Below are 21684 nucleotides of genomic sequence, written 5' to 3' on the forward strand. Positions count from 1 at the left end.
CATTCTAATTTATAAATGTGTAACAGGAGTGTAAATGCTAACCTTCTCCAAAGATTTTGGATTCTAGTTGTGTTAGAGATTCCACTGTAGTTTTGACTACTATTTCTATCTATATACCTTCTGACTTTGTTGGGGATAAAAATTCTGAAAAAACTTAGTTCTTACATTTATTTCTCATCAGCCTTCTTCATCGCTGTCGTTTGGTAGTACTGAAGTTGATAAGACTTAGAAAAGCTTTTGCCTTTCCTGTGTTTTCTACACGACAAACTCCTACTGATTCTTTAAGACTCGGTTTAAAATCTTACCTCCCCTGTGAAACCTTTTCTGACTCTCAGGAGTTAGTTCTTTGTATTCTTATAGCGTAACTATCTATATATCTCAATTTATACTTCAATTATGGCAGTTACCATGCTATATTTTAATTATGGATTTACATGTCTCTGTCCTTCAAGGTGTTAAAGTCCTCTTTGTACCCTCCTGGGCTTGGTTCTAGCACAGCATCTAATACATAGTAGATGCTTAAAAGATGGTTCTTGACTGAATGAACAGTGAGTTCAGAGTTTGGAGTCTTATTTTTGAAAGGGTGGATTGGCCTTACTATATACTTCATGGTCACAGATTGCATTCTTTTTTTTTTTTTTTTAATATTTACTTATTTGTCTGTACCGGGTCTTAATTGCAGGACGCGGGATCTTTTAGTTGTGGCATGCAGCATTTTTTAAAAAAATAAATTTATTTATTTTATTTTTGGCTGTGTTGGGTCTTTGGTGCTGCGCGCGGGCCATCTCTAGTTGCAGTGAGCAGGGGCTACTCTTCGTTGTGGTGCGCAGGCTTCTCATTGCGGTGGCTTCTCTTGTTGCAGAGCACGGGCTCTAGGAGCACAGACTTCAGTAGTTGCGGTTCATGGGCTCTAGAGCGCGGGCTCTTTAGTTGCCCCACGGCACGTGGGATCTTCCTGGACCAGGGCTCGAACCTGTGTCCCCTGCATTGGCAGGTGGATTCTTAACCACTGTGCCACCAGGGAAGCCCCCATGCAGGATCTTTAGTTGCAGCATGTGGGATCTAGTTCCCTGACCAGGGATCGAACCCAGGCCCCCTGCATTGGAAACATGGAGTCTTAGCCACTGGACCACCAGGGAAGTGCCACAGATTGCATTCTTAACAACAACCAGTTATCTAACTTATGATAGAAGCCCCACTACCACCTCCATCTGACTCCCTCACCTAGAAGTCCACAGTTGCCTTCCAACTTGTCTCTGCTTCTCCACTTGGTCCTCTGTAGTGTATTCTCCATACAGAAGCCAGGATGAGCTTTTGAACACATAACTCTGATTCTGTCTCTCCTAAAGTGGTAGTAAGACCTCCATGGGTCCTTGGAATGTTTACTTTGGGAGGTTTTGGAGACTTTGTCCCACTTTATAGGAAACATATTAAAAGGTACCCTCATCCCATATTTTTTTTTAAAAAATATTTGTTTGTTTAGTTGGCTGTGTTGGGTCTTAGTTGCGGCACATGGGCTTAGTTGCCCCGCCATCTTAGTTCCCCAGCCAGGGATCGAACCTGTGTCCCCTGCATTGGAAGGCGGATTCTTAACTACTGGACCACCAGGGAAGCCCCTCATCCCATATTAAATACGTGGTTTTATTTATTTTTGCTATTGTATGTTAAAAGAATTTTAATAATTTTGCTTCTGAAATTCTTTGGCTACAAATAACTGACTTAATTTGTAATCACCTAAGATTTCTTAATACTTAACATATTTAGTATTTTTTACAAAGTGAGAATTATTTTCAAATGTAAAGAAACCTTATAAATACTCAACTTAGTGAATGAAATTGTTGGGTGTTATATTCCAAGGACACTGAAGCATTTATTAATTTTTATGGTTATAATTTTCTTTTTGTATTTTAGACTTGTAAATATATTTTTTCAGGTCCCAAACATTTGCCTAGACCCTTAAAAAGCTTGTAGATCCGAGATATTAAGTGGAGACTGCGTAATGGATAAAATGGCACTGTTCACTCTCCTGCTTTAAAATTCTTTTGTGACTTTCCACCGTTCTTAACAATAACATCCTTTCTGTGGCCTGCAAGACCCACTATGATCTAGCCCCTCCCACCTCCTCGGCTTCGTCTCCCACCTCTCTCCCTTGGTCACCTGGCCTAGCCTCCTGATCATCCCTCTTGTTCTTTCAACACTCAAGCAATTGCTTTTCAGCTCAGCTTAAATGCCCCTCCTGAGAAAAGCCTTCCCTAACCACCTGATCTAAAGTGAGCCTCTCTCAGTTTTTCCATATCCCATCAACTCTTTACTTCCTTCTCAGTGAATTTCCTTCTCCCATGAGGATATTGGCTCCATGTGTACGAGAACCTACCCTGTTTGGTACTACTGTATCCGCAGCACCTAGCACAGACACAGAGAAAGCAGTTAATACATACTTGTTGAACAAATGAAGAGTTATGTTAATAGATTTTGTAATTTAACAATCCTTGAGTTGTTGGTATAAACCCTACATGGTCATAATGAATTATTCTCTTAAAACTGGTAAATTCTACTTGCTAATATTTTACTTAGGATTTTTGTGTTCGTCTTCACAAATGAAGATTGGTCTGTAGTTTTATTTTTCATACCGCATCTGAGTCCAGATGGATATCAGGAATATGTTAGCCTCATAGAAGAAATTAGGAAGCTTTCTCTTCTGTCTCCATGTGTTCGGGAACAGTAGAGATAACATGAAATTATCTGTTTGATAGAAGAAAACTACTTAGGCCTGACGTAGTTTCAGTGGCTAGTTCTTTGAATAATTATCTAACACATTTCTGCAATGGTTTTTTTTTTTTTTTTTTTTTTTTTTTTTGCGGTACGCAGGCCTTTCACTACCGTGGCCTCTCCCGTTGCGGAGCACAGGCTCCGGACACGCAGGCTTAGCGACCATGGCTCACGGGCCCAGCCACTCCGTGGCATGTGGGATCTTCCCGGACCGGGGCACGAACCCGTGTCCCCTGCATTGGCAGGTGGACTCTCAACCACTGCGCCACCAGGGAAGCCCCTCTCTTGTTTTTAATTGATCACTTTCCAAAGGATTATCCACTTTTATTTATTTATTTTATTTTTTATTAATTTTTAAAACAATTTAAAAATTTTATTGTTATTATTTTCATTGAAGTATAGTTGATTTACAGTATTTTGTTAGTTTCAGGTGTACAGCACAGTGATTCAGTTACAGATATGTGTGTGTGTGTGTATATATATATATATGTATATATATATGCCTTTTCAGATTCTTTTCCCTTATAGGTTATTACTAAATACTGAGTATAGTTCCCTGTGCTATACAGTAGGTCTTTGTTGGTTATCTATTTTATATATAATAGTGTGTATAAATTAATCCCAACCTCCTAATTTATCCCCCCCCCCAACCCCCCTTTACCCCTTGGTAACTATAAGTTTGTTTTCTATGTCTGTGAGTCTCTTTCTGTTTTGTAAATAAGCTCATTTGTATCATTTTTTTAGATTCCATATATAAGCGATATCATATGATATTTGTCTTTATCTGGCTTACTTCATTTAGTATGATAATCTCTAGGTCTCTCCATGTTGCCACAAACGGCATTATTTCACTCTTTTTTATGGCTGAGTAGTATTCTATTATATATATATGTATAGCACATCTTCTTTATCCATTCATCTGTCAATAGACATTTAGGTTGATTGGCTATTGTAAATAGTGCTGGAGTGAACATTGGGGTGCATGTATCTTTTCGAATTATGGTTTTCTCCAGGTATATACCCAGTTATTTATTTTTTGAAACAAAATTTTTTAAAAATTTTAAGTATAGTTGATTTACAGCGTTAATTTCTGCTGTACTGCAAAGTGTTATACATATATATAAATTTTTAAATTTATTTTTATTTATTCATTTTTGGCTGCATTGCGTCTTCGTTGTTGCACACAGTCTTTCTCTAGTTGCAGCGAGCGGGGGCTGCTCTTTGTTGCAGTGCGCAGGCTTCTCATTGCAGTGGCTTCTCTTGTTGCGGAGCACAGGCTCTAGGTGCACGGGCTTCAGTAGTTGTGGTACATGGGCTCAGTAGTTGTGTCTCATGGGCTCTAGAGTGCAAGCTCAGTAGTTGTGGCGCACGGGCTTAGTTGCTTCACGGCATGTGGGATCTTCCTGGACCAGGGCTTGAACCCATGTCCCCTGCATTGGCAGGCGGATTCATAACCACTGCGCCACCAGAGAAGCCCTATATATATAAATTTTTAAATATTCTTTTCTATTATGGTTTATCTCAGATATTGAGTATGGTTCCCTGTTGTTTATCCATTCTATATGTAATAGTTTGCATCTGCTAAACCTGAACTCCCAGTCCATCCCTTTCCTACACCCCTCTCCCTTGGCAGCCACAAGTCTGTTCTCTATGTCTGTGAGTCTGTTTCTGTTTTGTAGATAGGTTCATTTTAAAACAAGCAAAAGTTTTTTGAATCAATAAAGATTCAGTCTACTCTTTATGATTTTATCATTGTTAATTTATTTTTTGAGTTCATTACTCATTTTGTAGATTTTTGAGTTAAATATGTTCAGTTCATTATTTTTCAATCATGTTTCCTCATAGAAATATTTTAGTAGTGGTTATATAGTCAGCGAAGGTGCCAACTTTGAAAGATAACACTCATTTGAACATATAAGTTCAGGTTTATTTGTTTTAAAAGTAAACTTATTTTTTGTTACTTTGTATCTTCACTTTGTAATATAATTTATTTTTAGGGCAGTTTTTTTTTTTTAATATTTATTTATTTGGCTGCGCCGGGTCTTAGCTGTGGCACACGGGATCTTCATTGCAGCACGCAGGATCTTTAGTTGTGGCATGCATGTGGGATCTAGTTCCCTGACCAGTGATCGAACCCGGACCCCCTGCATAGGGAGCCCAGAGCCTTAGCCACTGGACCACCAGGGAAGCCCTGTAATATAATTTAAAAACGCTGTCTAATTGTTAATATGAAAACAGTACAATAAATATAACTATACCACAAAGTCCAAAATGCCTGGAAATACAGGGGAAATAGTGCATTTATTACACTTCTTTCTTTGAGATGAACAATTGGACTAATTATTTTAAGTTTAGAGGTATCTCACCAAGAAAAAGATTCCTGGAGGTTGAAGAAAATAATTGATCATATCATTTGAAAATAGAGCTAATATTTTGCTTTAAAATGTGTTTGTTTCTCTACGTTTTGTGCAGCTTGCTATAACACAAGGAAACACGTAGTCACGTTTATATGATAATATTCTGCATTGAGGAGTGGAGACTTGGCAAAATTCAGTCTTGTAAAGAAATTCTGTCCATCACAAATTAAAACAAGGCAGCTGTACAATTTCCATGCATTTTAACATGTTGAGCATGCTCCACATAAGTAAACTTTCCGTGGCTCATCTGGAAGGTATTGGAAGGATAAAAATAGACTAAATGTTCAAAATTTCCATCCTAGGAGTTTCCTGCTTTTGCTTACAATCTCAATTGTCAGTTCAGGTCCTGGCTCCTACTCCACTCGGGTCTGTGCAAAGACAGTGGAAGCGTTTACGCCATAAATATTCAAGCTGCCAGATCTTCTAGGCATTGGCCTCTGCCTGCCCTGAAACAACTCCTTTCTGGTTCTTCTATCACAGTGGAAAAAGCGAAGGAGGGAGACTTTATAAAGACCCAGAAGCCAGGATGACAAACGTGTGGGATTTAGAAAGGGTTCGTAGGTTCCTTTTCAAGGAACGCTGGGCTTACAGAATCCATCATTTCTGTGCTGGCTGGCATGTCAGATTACGCTTGGTCAGCCCAGTTCATTTGGAAGAATCACACTGTGGAATCTGAGCTTTTCTGGTTCATAGAGATAGATGGAGTCTGATAGTCACAGGGCACTTTTGCCCGCTTTCTATGATTTTAGTTACTTTATTTCCTCAAGCAGTCCTTAAAACAAATAGATGGAGATGATTTTCTGGAAACTATGTGACTTTTATTCCTTGTATGTGGATAGCACATTTCCTCTCTTCAGCCCAGCACTTCTGAATGGAGGTCTAAGTCATTAATTCATTCATTTATTTACCTACTATGTGGGGCTAGGTAGGTATCAGGCCTCACACAGCAGTGAAGGAAGATGTGGTATGTGTCCTTATACATACTGGGGACGACCAACTATAAGCAACTTCTTTGACAAATAATAAATTGCAGTTATGCCTGGTGCTATGAAGAAGTAGTAAGGGAAGTTATGGGAGTGTTGAACAGGAAGGCCTGGTCTAGACGGGGAGGGTCAAGGAAAACTTTCCTGGGGTAATGACTTTTGAGATGGCAAGGATAAGATGAAACAGAACTGCTAAAAACAAAGAAGCCGAGTACAGTTTTAGGGCTGAAAGGAATCAAAGATACCATCTACTGATGGCCAATCCTTACATTCCACAAATGAGAAAACTGAGGCCTGGAAGGTAAAGGGAATTGCCTAACTAAGGTTACACAGCCTGTTAGCCCCAGAGCTAGAGACGCAAACCCAGCGTGGTTTTCTTAGGTGGGTTGAAAGCAAGATGCACTGAGTCAGAAGAAGGCTCTTAGGAATGGGGGAAACCAGGTAGGTTTTAAATTTTAGCGCTGACTCTAGGTCAGCTGCCGAGCTACTTCCTCAGGTGGGGGAGGGGATTAAAGGTGACTCAGATCTGCCAGCTTGCTGTGCTGTAGCATAGTTTTTATTTGGGGTGCGGGGAGGAGGTACCAAACATACATACACCTGAAACAATAAATGTGGAGTTCAGCTGGGAAACCAGTCACTGTTCTGCAGCTGTCTAGCTGTGTGATTGGGATAAGTCACTTAACCTCTCTGAGTTGGCATTCACAGATTATACTTTGGTATGTTTCCTTTCAGTCTTTTCCTGTGCATTTTAGGAGCTTGTTAGAGATCAGTTGTGTCCTGTGTTTCACCTCAGTCTCTAAAGACGAAAGTCTCTTGTTTGGGTAAGGTGTTGTTTAAGCCCCTTTTTAAAGAGTAGTTTGCCAGCCTGTGCTTGCCCAAACATCCAGAGAATAACTGTAGCAAGTGAGCCAAGCTCCAGGATCTGTAAGAATCGTTAGCAACTGAGAACATTTCTGTAAACCAATAAAGGTTTTTATATTTTGTTCATCTGTTACCCTTATGCTGTTGCCACTTTCACATTCAGTGTGTGTAGGTGGAGAGTATGAGATAACAGCGTTTCACAAATGAAAGTGAGTGGAAAAGGGCCGCTTTCCCTTTAAGGTAGTTTCAGCCCCAGTTCCCTCCCCTTTCCTGATTGACAAACCTACCCAAAGTCACATGATCCGCCTCTATTTGAAGGTCACAAAAAGCTGTTTCCTTTAGAGACAGAGGGGGAGAGAGAGAGCAAGAGGGAGAGTGAGTGTGAGAGTTAGTTCAAGCCAAAATGGCCGACAGAGTCTCTGCTGGTTTCTGAATATTTAAAATACAAAAAAACAGATAGACAAAAAGAAATCATTTTTTGGACCTTTTTTCATTTCCATTTCTACCTTGTATGCCTCAATTTGCTGGATTTAAGCACTGCTGCACTTTATGAGGTTGGTAAATATTTTCAATTTTTTAAAACCAATTGATTTATATGGATCTTGTCTAACCGTTTTCACTAGTGGTGTTGCAAATCGACATTTGTCTAGCGTGGAGGCTGGCTTCAGACATTTCGTGAATCTGTGTAAATCAGACCCGTGATGTACTTTTGGTTCGGCATTTTAGAAATGGAAAAGCCTTGGTAAAATATTTGATTTTGAAGTGATTTAATTGCACTTTTAATTTATATGCAGATATTCATCATCGTTTCTGTCTTGCAAATAAATGAAGCTGCGAGTATTTGGAAATTTGATATTTAGAAAGAGGTTTTTTAAAAAACACAGACCTCTCCCTGCCCCCTTAAATCTGCTGCAAAAATTTGCATAAATATAAATGGGTTTGCATTCTTTCGGCTGCTAAGGCCGACAAAGGATCTGGGAGGGCAAGCACTACCACGGGAAAAGCTTTTTCTTTTTCTCTTTTTTTTTAAAGCTAGGCCATCCTTCCTAGAGAGATGTAAAACCTAAAATAAGACCTGATCCATTTTAAACATCAGGCTGGGGGCGAGTGAACACCAGGAGGTTTGGGGTTTGTAGATTCCCCTGCTTGAAAACCTCCCAAGCAATGTGTGGATCACCCCTCTCCTCTGCGCGCGCTCATTTGCACTGGGTCTCTGTGTGTGTTCTCAAATATGCAGCCAGATGCGCTTTTATTTTGATTGTGGTTCGAACCAAATGGTGGGACTATCTTGTAAACATGGTGTTTTAAAGGGTATAAACAGCTATTCCTCCCGATTAGGAATTATTTCTTTATCAGTTTCTCCCTGTGGATTGGCTTTATTCGTTTCTCATAGATTACAATTTCTGTTTAATCTTACACAGATGAACTGGGCTTTTCAGCACAAATTCAGCATCTGTGTGTGTAGTTGCCTGTTTTAGCCACGTATCCATTGTGAAGTGGTCATATTGGGTCACCTAAATAAGTAGCTGTATGTGTTACCCCTGAAACTGTGTGTGCAGTGCACTGAAGTTAAATTCCATTACTCCTAATGCAGGATTCTAGAAAGCCTGGGAACAGGGAGGGAAGACGGCTGAAAACTTGCTTTCTCAGAGCCACCTCCCCCTATCATTGTGAGAGTGTGATGTAATGCTTCTCGGTCTGGTGGGCAGAAAGGATCGTAGTTTTGTTGCGGCGGGTAAATTGCACCCCCCCCCGGGGAAATTACCCCCCCTCCCGCCCCCCGCCTCCCAGCACATCCCTGGCTCTGAGAGGCCTTGTTTTCTTTTTTTTTTTTCCTTCCTAATTTGTATCCTCCTGATTTATGCCTTAGCATATTGGCATGAGAAACAGACTATTTTTCTAAATCTGTTACAAAGTATAGTTTAGAAAGGGCATTTAAAATATGCAAATAGGTTGAATTGTCATATCCCCATCATTAAATATGTAGACTTGGATTAAAGCTAATTAAGCATAAATGGAATAATTTTGATCAGAAGTGAGCAGTGGCTTTTTTTGGCTGTTGTTGTTTCCTTTTTAATTAATCTAATTATAAGATGTTTGCTGGACCTGAAAGTGTTAAAAAAATGCAAAAAAAATGCTGGACCATTTTGAAAATTTGACAGTCTGGAAGAGGGTGTGTAGTGCTTTCAAAAGCTTTATTCACTGTTAAAATGGATTGGCCTCTTGTGCTGAAAATGGCCTGTTTCTTTGGGCCAATTGTGTGTAGATGAAGGGACTTTCATGCTAATTTAACAAAAAGACTTTCCATTTGAATTCATAAAGATAATTAAAGTCCTCTGTCTGTAAAGAGCAAGTATTTTATTATTTTTCTAAAATTAATGTTATTATATTAGTGGAAATGAGTAGAGAAGTGACGGTTTAAATTCAGTGTAAATTTTTTTGGTATAAGTTCAGCTTTTGTGTAAGAGGGATTGGAAACATTACAGTCAGGAGGTAATCTGGAACAAATTTGTCTCTTAAAAATTTTTTTTACAGCTTGAATTTAAAGGAAAAGACAGAAATTGCCATAGTGATAGGGAGTGTTGCTTTGTGGTAGACCTAAGGAAAATTAGAGCTCTGATTTTTGTTGTTGTTTTTTCTGAAAATGAAAGCGCTTATTTGGGGCTTTACTTGTTAGATGATTCATTTTACGCCCATTTCCTAAGTTGGCCTTACAGAAGAAGAATGAGAAGAACCTAAGCTTTCCATGTTTTGCCATTAGATTGTTTTTGTGGACTGTAAACATGTGAATAGCAGTTTAATTCAGTTTGCAGAGCAGAGGGACCAGAAGCAGGGTGCCTGGTCTCTTAGGCAAGAAGAAGAATGATATAATGAACATTAACAGAATGCCATCTGATTCTTTGAAATGTTTTGGTAAATATTCTTCTCTCCTAGACAGGTTGAGAAGTGCGATAAATAAGACCTGGTTTCACGTATGTTAGGCATTATGGCTCTGATGAGTTTCAGAAGCTCAGCTGCCATTTTGGATCTAAGTTCCTTCAGGGCCAGTCCTTATGGCACACCAAACTATGGGAATTCAGGAGCAAATAAAAATGAGTAATAAATCAAGTGTGCAGATGGATGGTATTTGTGCCTTTTGTTGAAGTTTTCTTTCTGTTGGTAGCATGAAATGAATCTAAAAACTTCAGAGATGTAGCTGATGCTATGACCAGCAAAACCCCAGGGATATTAGAACTTGCATGTTGTGGTTTTTAAAAATGAGACAGTGTATGCAGGGGAAGTTTCTTACTGGAGAAAAATAATATAGTCCTCACTGAAGTCTTCCCACCCCCAATGCTGGGTCTACTTGTGATATTAATGTCATTATTCACAAGGCTACTCTGTCTCAGGAAGAATTGTCACAGATTCATTATTAAGATTTTACTGAAGCATCACAAAAATTGATAGCGCCTATTTATCAGAAGTGGTATCTTATTTTTAAACTGTTTTTCAGTCCTTCATCTGTGTGCCAGAAAGGAAGCATTGGCATCTTTGGTATATGGCGCAAACTCAGCCCTGTTGTTCAGCTTTGAATGGCCATTTGTTATTCTCTGTCGCCACCGGGACAGTCCTTTAAAAATTAACTTCTAAAATTTGAAGCAGAGACTTCTAAGGCTTTTCCAGCTCTTAAACTTGCAAAGAGACACAGAAAGAGTGATATGTGATGATGAGACCTTCAGGTTCTGCAGAGCAGGCCCCAGCAGATAACAGTAGTAAGGGGTGGGCCTCACCCTACCCAGCTGCCCCAGAACTGAAAAGTTTTGGAGAAATTTAATTTTTACAACTCAGTATGATCATTGACCTTCTGCAGTTTAAATTGGACAAGGCCCTGAGGCAACACAGGTGAATGTACTTTGTTCCTCCCCTCAAGGAGTACCCATCTAATGAGGGAGATACCCAGGTAAAGAACCAGTGGCTTTACCTTGGTGCTATGTGTGCAACAGTTAGAACAAGTACCTGGTACATAAGTAGCCTGAGTATCTGCATTAGGAGAACCCTTATTTAAAGAAGCCAAATAATTACTCCTTATTAATTTTTAATTATCATTTGGCTATTAGATTTTCTTTAAGTGGAACTCGGAATTTAAAGGTGGGGTTTCTGATCATTGACTGGGGAGTGGGGCAGCCTATGCTAATTGTTTCCTAGTACAGTATTGTTCAAGGGTTTATACTAATCCGACTTCCCTCACCTTCTTGTGATTAAGGCTTGTGGTGGAGTGGGTGGGGTGAATTGAAGCCACTTGGCCTGAAAAGGGATTTAACCCGCGATGGTGACATTTTAACATGCTTTCCTTTCTTTCTTCAAATATTCAGCAATCATTTATTATGCCTGCTGCCGGTGTAGGTGCAGGGGGAGCTAAGAATTCATTTGGTCAGCCTGTGGCCCTGAACAGCCACCGGTTCCTGTGGAAATATTTACCACCTGATGACTGTCGAAGCTACTGCTTTGGGTTATGACTAGGATAACCTATAGTTCTTTCCCCTGATGGTCTCCTTACTGATAGTCAGGGAATGGATGGTAAGTTTTTGCTTCTGGTAGTTCTAGAGACTTCGATTTAAGGTTTGACGAGATAGTCACTTTATCCTTTTTTTTTTTCTAGGCCTGCAAAATTATCCTTTAAATTATCTCTGAGAACCTTGCAACTTAAGTTGCCTCCCTAGTTACTCTATCATATCCCTTAGTTTTACTTTTTTTTATGCCCCTTAATTGTGTCAGTATCTGCAATCACATTATTTGTGTGTGGTACATCACTCCCCACAAACCAAAGCAGACTGTAGTGTTTTGCTTATTGCTCAATCCTCAGCATCTAGAATAGGGCTTAGCACAAGTAAGTGCTCAATAAAAATGTGTTTGAATTAGACCTGAGTATAAGGTCACCAGGACCAGCTATGTGACCATAAGCCCCTGTTTCTTTTTTTTTTTTTTTTTCCTCGGTACGCGGGCCTCTCACTGCTGTGGCCTCTCCCGTTGCGGACGCGCAGGCTCAGCGGCCCTGGCTCACGGGCCCAGCTGCTCCGCGGCATGTGGGATCCTCCCGGACCGGGGCACGAACCCGTGTCCCCTGCATCGGCAGGCGTACCCCCAACCACCGCACCACCAGCGAAGCCCAAGCCCCTGTTTCTTAATCAGTAAAATGGGAACAATATGTTGTTGGGAAGCAGAAGGGAAATGCTGTATGAAGGGGCCAGCACCTAGTCTCGTTGCTCAGTGTTTCCTTCCCCTTTGCTCTCTCTCTGTTAAGTAAACCAGAAAGGCTTTTATGGCCCCACAGATGCTTGATCCTCTCATGGCTCCCAGGATCATGACGCGCGGGCACTGATTGCCCAGAGCTTCAGTCTGGATGAGGGCAGGGGCAGCGCTGAGCCTTTTCTTTTATTCAAGTCCCTACATTCCTACGGTCTGAGGTCATCTCTCCCTGCTCTCCCGTTCCCTTCAGGCTCTGCCTCTGTGGTGTATCCACATTTGCTTGGCTGCTTTTCATACATTCTGTGTTTTGCATCTAAAGGTTCTCAACAGTTTCAAATGAATTGGTCTTAAAGTTTACAACGCAAAGGAGAATATAAAATACAGTGTTTTTTCCTTCATTTTCATTGTTCTGAGCCTGCACATATAGACTCTATTTAACCAAACTGGTAATAGACAATTTTATCTGACTCAAAAGACAGATAAAATTAAAATTTAGGTCAATTGCCCACTTTATACAATGCTGTTGAATTAATATAGATGACAAATAGCTTTCATTCATTGACATTGGACTGGAATTTGTTTCAAAGAAAAACAAAATTTTTATCTGTTCATTCATTACAAATAATTATTTGAATACCTATTACCTGCCAGACATTGGGATAAGAGCTAGCATAGGAGTAGTAGGAAGATTTTTTTCCAGGTACCATTGCTGAAGTTAGAAAGAATATAAATGCAAGGAGCCTGGCCAGTCCTCAGGGTGTTGGGTGATTACAAAAGAGGGCCGCCCAACCCACGTAGAGGGACCAGCTTATGCAAGGGCCCTGAGGCAAGAGAGGCCTTCAGCATATTTGGAGAACTGTATGTAGAGTACTTGGACATGGTTGGAGGGTGATGTGTGTAAAAGAAAAGATAATCTGGGAAATGAGAAGTGAAACTGAAAAGGTAAACACTGGTGAGTTGCAGAAGAGTCTATATAAGTCATGTTTGGAAGTCTTTATCCCGAGAACAATTAAAGGGTTTTCAGCAGGAATTTCACCTGATCAGATTGAACTTTTGAAAGATATGCTCTAGTTGGACTGTAGAAAATGGCTGGAGGATTGAGTATAAGACCAGATGGTGTTGCAGTAATCTCAGGTGATGGTGGCCTGGGCTGACAGCAGAGCTGGGAAGAAGTGGATAAAACCAGAGACATTTAGGAAGAAGATTTCACAGAACCTGATCATTGAGGGTTAGGGTTGGGGAAATAAAAGATGACACCTCTGTCTCTGGCCTGGCCTGCTGATGGATGGTGGTACCATTCACGGAGTTAGGGTCTATTTAGATGAGAGACACGTGTGGGATTGAGAAAATGAGTTCAGTTTTGGAGTAATTTAATCTTGGGGCATCTAAATGAAGGTCTGGAGTAATTAGATATCTGGCTGGAGGTAGATTTGAGAGTCATCAGTGGTCCCAGCTTTACCAAGATTTTCCTTTGTAAGTTGATTTCTTTGGTAAGATGTCCAGAAATGGCAGTGTGCAGTGCAAGTGTTAAAAGAACACTATTTTATAGAGAGGGTAAGACCACAGATGTGCTCCCATTACTACAGTGGTCACCATTAGAAATACAAAAGGAGTTTGAGGGAGGAGAAAGGCTAATTTTGGCTGGGTTGATCAGAGACGTCTTTATATGAGGACGTTTTATTTGAGCTGAGCCTTAAATATTGGGCAGAATTGTGAAGAGCAGACATGAGGGCAGAGCATTGTAGCTGGAGGGTTAGCTGTGTTCAGAGGGGATTGAAGGGAGTTTGAATGTCTATGGGAGAGCTGGGACGCCTGCTGAGTAGTTTGGATTGCCAAGGCAGATAGTGGGGGGTCTGTTGAAAGTCTGAAGGCAATGTGATCAATGTGGTATTTTGAGAATATTAGTATGGCAGTGAGGCAGAGGAGGGACTGGGAGTGGTGGGATTGGGAGAGGGCAGGACTGAGGGGAGAATTGAGATAGGCAGGCCAAGTAGGAGGCCTGTTATGAAAGGGCCTGCCCTAAGACTGTGGCAGTGGGGCTAGAAGAGGGACCAGGGACTCCAGGTTTTCAAGGTGAATGACGGGAATCTTCAGCAGAAATGAAGATGGGGAATTCCAGGTCAGGCATACTGAGTTTAAGGAGCTGGTGGGATTTCCAGATGGAACTGGTTAGCAGGCAGCTGGCAATGTGGAGCTGACGCTTGAGAAAGAGGTCAGAAGTGGAGATAAAGAATTGGAAGTCATCCGCATAGAAGTGATAGTTGAAGCTGAGAGGAGATGAGGTCACCATGGGTGCAGAGAATGGAAAAGAGAACTGAGAATGGGGCCTTGGGGACAGGAAGAGAAAGAGGACCCGGGAAAGGATTAAAGAAAGGTGCTTGTGCAGGACAGTCGTGAGTCACTGAAGATGAGGGAAGGACTTCTCAATCTCAGATGCGGTCAGCAGGTTTTGATGCCGCACAGGAAGAACAGTATTTGGTTATGGCAACGTCCCCTAACCTGGTGTTGGAAGGTGTTCCGGTGGGAAAGGTTTGGGAATCATTAGGTTATGCCAGCACCATTCAGTAGAAATAGAATGTGAGCCATGTGTTATTTTACATTTTCCAGGAGTCACATTAAAAAAAATAAAAGGAGGGAATTCCCTGGCGGTCCACTGGTTAGGACTCTGCTTTCATTGCTAAGGGCCTGGGTTCCATGGGGAACTAAGATCCCACAAGCCACGTGGCACAGCCAAAAAGAAAAAAAAAGAAAAAAACAGGTGAAATTAATAATATATATTTTATTTAACCCAATATATACAAAAAGTTAAATCAACATGCAACAGATTTTAAAATATTAATGAGATATTTGACATTCTTTTTTTTCATACTAAGTTTTCAAAATCTGGTGTGTGTTTTATAACACATTTCAGTTTGAATGTGAAATGTTATTGGAAATGCTTGATCTGTATTTAGATTTGATAAATTTTACAGTTGAAAAAGTACGTTCACATACCCAAGTTTTTTCAAACATACTAGAGTTTTCTAGTAATAGAAGTAAGTAATCAATTAAAAAAAAATTTTTTTTTTTTTTGGCTGCACCATGTGGCTTGCAGAATTTCAGTTCCCCAACCAGCGATTGAACCCGGGCCACGGCAGTGAAAGCCCAGAATCCTAACCATCAGGCCACCAGAGAACTCCCTTAAAGTTTAAATTAATTAAAACTAAGATACATTTTAAAATTCAGTTTCTCAGTCACAGTAGCCTCTTTAAAAGTTCACACTAGCCATGTGTGGCTACGAAATTGGACAAGGGAGGGTTTATGCAGAGTAAGATAGGCTGCTTGCAGCTAACGTGCACTTTGGAAATAGCCAGAGTCACAAAGCATTCTTCCCATCACAAAGCATTTCACAGGATTGGTGTTAGAACACATGTGAGCTTATGCTGATGAAATTTTTAGAATTGAAGGGGTCAGATCCTAATTTTGCTTGTGAGGAGATGAACTTTTTATGCATAGATTCTAAAATTTAAAACAGGAATTTAAAAAATTGTTTTGGCTAAGGTCAGCTGGATGGTAGATTGGTAGAAGTTTTTAAGCGTAACCAATTTGTGTCCAGTTTCAGTAATGCTAGGTACAGAGGTTTAGTTGGAGGGTGGGAGCACTCCCTCCCTCTTTTTGAACTCTGTGGAGTCAGTGAGATGCCAGGCTTCAGGTGGGGAGGTGACATTAGGATTCCAGTGTTTTCAGAAGCTTTCAGTCAGCAGTCCCAGCCTTCTCGCATGAGGGGGAAAGGGTGCCAGAGGGCTAATTATTTTGTGCTTGAATCTCGCTTCTTTTTGGCAGCCTGCAGGCTGTTTGGCCATAGACTATTATACTCATTTTGTATTTCTTGACATCTTGGGCCAGTATAATATTTACTAAATATGGGTGGTTTATAAAAAAGCAGGTTCAAAGATTTTTATTTAATGATCTCATTGATTTATATTGCTTTGTAGTTGCTAACTAGACCTTCTAAATAATAATCTGTAAAGATAGAAATGATCTTGAGTTGTGCTTGGAACCAAACCTTGTTCACACTGGAAAGTTAAGCGTTGCTTTTGAGTTGGTGCACAATTCCATTTCGGTGGACACAGAGGACCTTATTTTTCTATGAAGTATAAGAGTTTAGAGTGTCAGTTATTCTGTGAAGTCTTGTTTTTGTTTTTTAAATCAATATGGAAATAAATTCCTTACACTTTTGTTTTCCTTTAGAAGTGCGTTTTGGTTATCCGTGCCTTTGTAAAACACCCAGACTGTGTAGTGGTGGGTTTACATAATGCCCTTCAATGGCTTAAAAAGAGACCTAGCACAAGGTTCCTTGCCCCACTCTGGAACCCAGAGCAGTGAGTCTTGTACCTCTCAGTGCCATTCTTTTTTTCTTTTTAACCCCTTGCTTGCATAAAATAATTGCTGTTCTTTTTATGCCAAGAAGTTCCTATTTATAAGCTGAAGTTAGACATATAATTGGGTATCTTAGAACAGTGGCTTTTGAACTTTTTGATTGGATCTACACTAAGAAATACAATTTGATTGAGGCCCTGTACATACATGAAGTATACACGGAAGCAAAAGTATTTATATTTACTTTCTGATACTACGTCATATATTCTATCCTGATATAGGCTACTCAAGTCCATTTTGTAAAACAAAACCAAAACCAAAACAGCTGATCCCAACCACTAAAATGATTTAATGATCCACTCTGGGTTGTCTCACTGAGGTTTAAAGAATTTTTAAGGAGCCACTCGTGGGTTGCCATATTCCAGGACATGATCCCCAGTTTTTCTGGTTTTGAGAATCAAATTTATCAGTCCACTCAGTTGCCACACCAACCAGATTCATAAGCGATTTTTTTAAATGTTAATTTGCAGGACTTCCCTGTCGGTCCAGTGGTTAAGACTCCGCGCTTCCAATGCAGGGGGCGTGGGTTCCATCCTGGTCAGGGAACTAAGATACCACATGCTGCCTGGAGCAGCCAGAAGATTTGGAAAAAAGAAAAAAAAGAAGAAGGAGTTAATTTGCTACTTCAGCATGTAGGCGATGGATATTTTTGATGACCAGAATGTTGTCCTCCCTATCCAGAGCTTTCCATTTGGATCAAAAGGAGTTGGCCATCCGTATTGAGGAATGGTGACGTACATGCATGTTTTCCCCCTAGATTTTAGAGAAACTGAAGTAGAAAAACCCTATTACCAGATTATGTAACTTTCTCTCGGAGAAGCCCCACAGAAAACACTGCCATACTTTCTTTTTTGGAGGGGTTGAGGGTGGGGTGATTCCCTGCCCCTTTTCCAGGTTTCAGGAAGACACACTTCCACTAATTAACACATTCTGTTTTTAGACACACTTCAGTAGATTTGATTAGTTCAGCATTTCCTACTGTTTGTCAGGGTACTAACAGGTTTGTCTGGAAAACAAAAAAAAAAGTTCCTTTCCTTAATTAAACTGATCTTTGCTTACTACAAGGACTTAAGAGTCTTTAAGATGCTAATATGCGTTGGGAATCTTAAGTGTTGTGTATATATAAAATTTTAAAGTCCCAGGTTTTTATTTTTGTTTTTTAGGCACAATTTGGGGAAATGCATGGTGTACTTTCCATTTTAATTGTTCCTTTCTAAAACTACATTCTAGACCAGTAAGCTGGATTTGGCTATTTCCCAAGTCTCTTCAGACACTTTAACATGGTGGTTCCCAGACAGACGTAGGTTTCAGGGAACTGTAACACTGTGAAAGCAATATTAGGATCCATCATGAGTTACCAGTTGTTTTTTTTTTTGCGGTACGCGGGCCTCTCACTACTGTGGCCTCTCCCGTTGCGGAGCAACTCCGGACGCGCAGGCTGAGCAGCCATGGCCCACGGGCCCAGCCGCTCCGCAGCATGTGGGATCTTCCCGGACCAGGGCACGAACCCGCGTCCCCTGCATCGGCAGGCGGACTCTCAACCACTGCGCCATCAGGGAAGCCCGAGTTACCAGTTTTAAATATGCCATGTAAAGGCATTTTAAAAAACCCACTATTTATTACCACCATTTCAAAGAAAAGGCATTTTGACAAAAGAGTAGAATGGACAGTCTCAGAATAAGAAACATCCTACTCAGTTGATTATAGCTTCATGAAAACTATTACATACGGAATATAGATCAGCACAGGTACTAAAGTTTTCAGTGTTTGGGAACCACCCTAATTATAGCCCATCTCTTAGCATGTATTACAGTTAACTATGTGCTTGCTGGTTTTATTAGCCTCACTCATAGGAATAAACCTTATTTCAAGTTCTGGAACTACCTTCCTTCATTCTTATTTATTGACAGTGATGATGGTCACTGTGTGACAGTGACTCACACTTAAAAAAAATTACTTTGCTCCCTATGAAAATACTGTAAGCAGGTAACCATTCTACTTTAACATAAGAAAAAAAGAAAGAACAAGCCAACTCCGTTAGGTGCTGAGCAATTGTAGAATCTAGAATAATAGTCAAAACCTATTCCAAAGTTTATCTGTTTTAATGAGGTATACAGTTGACCCTTGAACAATGCCAGAGTTAGGGGCGCCAACCCTCTGCGCAGTTGAAAATCTGAGTGTAACTTTACAGTCAGCCCTTCGTATCCACAGTTCTGCATCTGCGGATTCAACCAACTGTTAAGTATTTACTCTTGAAAAAAATCCACGTATAAGTGGACACGCACAGTTCAAACACTGTCTGTTCAAGAGCCAACTGTATAGTCGTGGTGATTTTGTAAAAGTGGCAAGTAGGTCACAGGACTAAATAATATTATGTACATTTTTGCCAGCCCGTTGGCTCTTAGTGAGTTGTAAATAATGGCCATGGCAGGGTTTTTGTCATATTATGTACATTTTTATTTTTATGTCCACCATCCCACTCTCACATTTTAAATGACAAAGACCGTAAATCTGGCAACTGTGCATCAAATATCCCCTCTGTCTGCCTTCAGCGAGAGAAAGTGCTCTTTAGATGCAGTTTACTCCTTTAATCAAGGGGCCCATGGCCAGCAGCTCACCGGCCTGCCCTGCTGTGATAATGCTGTCAGCTGGCTGTGGGAGTGGCCACCCCAGCCAGTGCTTTGACTCTTCATCCTCAGAATCCTGGGGCCAAGAGAAGAGGAGGGGAGAGGTTGGGGTTAGCAGTGTAGGTAGGGTCTTTGGAAGCCGTAAGAGGCTGGGTAGACTTGAGTGAGCAGGATATACTCTATGTCCTGTGTACTTGGAAAAATTTGTTTATTACCTAAGTATTTATGCCTCAGGCACTCTACAGTGTTGGGAATAGTACAAGATAAAAAGACCTGGCTTTTATCTTTGGAACTCAACCAGTAACGTGAGGCTGCCTGTAATAAAGACAGAGATATGATGCCAAGGGATCCTGGAGGTTGGAGGCAGAGCCCTAGGGAATTGGGGAAGTCTCCACCATCCAGGAAACATTTGAACTTTTTTTTTTTCTTTTTTGGCTGCCTTGCGTCTTCGTTGCTGCACGCGGGCTTTCTCTAGTTGCGGCGAGCGGGGCTGCTCTTCGTTGTGGGGCACGGGCTTCTCATTGCGGTGGCTTCTCTTCTTGTGGAGCACGCATGGGCTTAGTTACTCTGCGGCATGTGGGATCTTCCCAGATGCAGGGGGCTCGAACCCGTGTCCCCTGCATTAGCAGGCTGATTGTTAACCACTGCGCCACCAGGGAAATCCCTGAACTGAGTCTTAAAGGGAAATTAGGAGTTGCTTGGTGAAGGGGATGGTGAGTAGATTGGGGTGATATAACGTAGTGGTTAAGAACTGAGGTTCTGAAATCAGGACACTTGTGTGGTTAGGTCAGCCCAGTGTTGGGCAAGTAGTATCTGTGTGCCTCAGCTTACTCACTGGTAAAATGGGGAATAATAATAGTAATAGTACCCAGAGTCAGTGGTAGCTACTGTTTTCATAAAAGTTATGCTAGCATTTCAGGCAGAGGAAGTGACACAAACAAGGGAGGATTTAGGGGGTGGGGGCATATGGGAAATGGTGAGGTGTTAGTGGGACACAAGTGCAGGCTGCCTGGAGGAGAGTGGAAGGGTTGGCTGGGTTTTGTGTTCTAAGGAATTTGAATTTTATTCTGTAGAAAGCAGTTTTAAAAACTCAACTTGCTTCAGTTGATTACCATATTGAGAATCTGATACTGGAGGAGAGATGAGGGGCAGTCGAAGCAAGAGGAGTGATTGGAGAATGTAAATTAAGTCAGTGACAGTAAAGATGGAAAGACTAGAGGCCCTTGGCTGGGTGAATGGATGATGCAGGAGTTGGGGTGGGCATTTGGTGGGTGGAGCAGGGGTTTTGAGTTTGTAAAAGGGTGAGGATGGGGGCTAACAGGCCGTGTGTTTGCTTTGGGTACGTTTTAGATGTTTGCTGGACATTTACTATAACTTGGCGGGTGGAAATGAGGGCCTGGAGCTCAAGAGAGAAGTTGGGAGCCATCCATTTAGATCTAGAGATGGTCATCTAGGCCATGGTTGTGACAGCGCTCCCTTAACAGATGGTCAGAGGAGTGGGATGAAAACAGGAAAAAGGGTGGTGCAAGAGAAACCCAGGCAGGAAGGAGTTTAGGGAAGTAAAGGATAGTTATCAGGGCTGGTGCCCCAGGGGGTCAGCTGAGATAAGCCCTGGATGTGGGCAGTTAGGTTTGGCCTTGAGGAGCTCAGTGCAATGCGTTCAGGTCTCCACTGAGGTCCAGCACATCATTGTTCATCCTGCTTGCCACTGTCTGTCACATTGGGAAGTCTCCCTGTGGGTTTTCGGGTTTCTCTCTGTCACTACGGTGAGCAGCTCTAGGACAGGAACTAGTCGTGCTCACCTCTGTAACTCCAGCACCTGACCTGACACACACACACACACACACACACACACACACACACACACACACACACACACACACACACACACACACACAGAGTGAGTGCTCAGTGAGCATTTGTTGAATGAATAAATGAATCAAGGATGACTTGAATTAACTCAACAAATATTTATTGAGTGCATTGTGTGTTTCAGGAGCTATGCTAGTCTCTAGGGATAAAGCAGTAAGAAAATAGATAAGATCCCTACGCTCATGGGGCTTATATTCTAAAGCATGAATCAGAAGGCTAAGGGGAAGGAACAAGGCGAGACTTAACTGTCGACTGTACGAGGATGAGCTCTGTAGCCTCACCAACCACGAACTGAGCCTGGCACCCAGGAGGCACTCGACACAGCTGGGTGGCTTGAACAGGGGAGAGAGAGGGTTTGAAGAGAACTGAGGTGTGGGAAGAGATTTGCTGCCTAGATGACAGGTTAGCCTTGGAGAGGGAAGAGTAAATTTGGAAATGGAGAGGATATTTGAGGGAGTTCCCTCTGGGAGACATTCCCCTCTCAATTGGAAGCATTCCTCGCTGTAAAAC

At 41.3% G+C, this 21684-nt stretch overlaps 1 protein-coding gene across 3 annotated transcripts in view; it reads left to right on the forward strand.

The window, feature by feature from the left end:
- TNRC6B (trinucleotide repeat containing adaptor 6B) overlaps positions 1–21684 on the forward strand; it is a 247967-nt gene that overhangs the window by 106674 nt on the left and 119609 nt on the right. The window contains exon 1 of one of the 3 annotated variants that reach the window (XM_082665489.1): positions 7406–7584. The exons of the other annotated variants lie outside the window; for them this stretch is intronic. Within the exon in view, the coding sequence (XP_082521615.1) occupies positions 7580–7584 (5 nt within the window). The 5' untranslated portion in view covers positions 7406–7579. Of the gene's footprint in view, positions 1–7405; positions 7585–21684 lie in introns of those variants that run through there. 3 annotated transcript variants of the gene reach the window in all.

The sequence above is a fragment of the Grampus griseus genome (assembly GCF_964374135.1).
Source record: "Grampus griseus genome assembly, chromosome: 11".
NCBI lineage: Eukaryota > Metazoa > Chordata > Mammalia > Artiodactyla > Delphinidae > Grampus > Grampus griseus.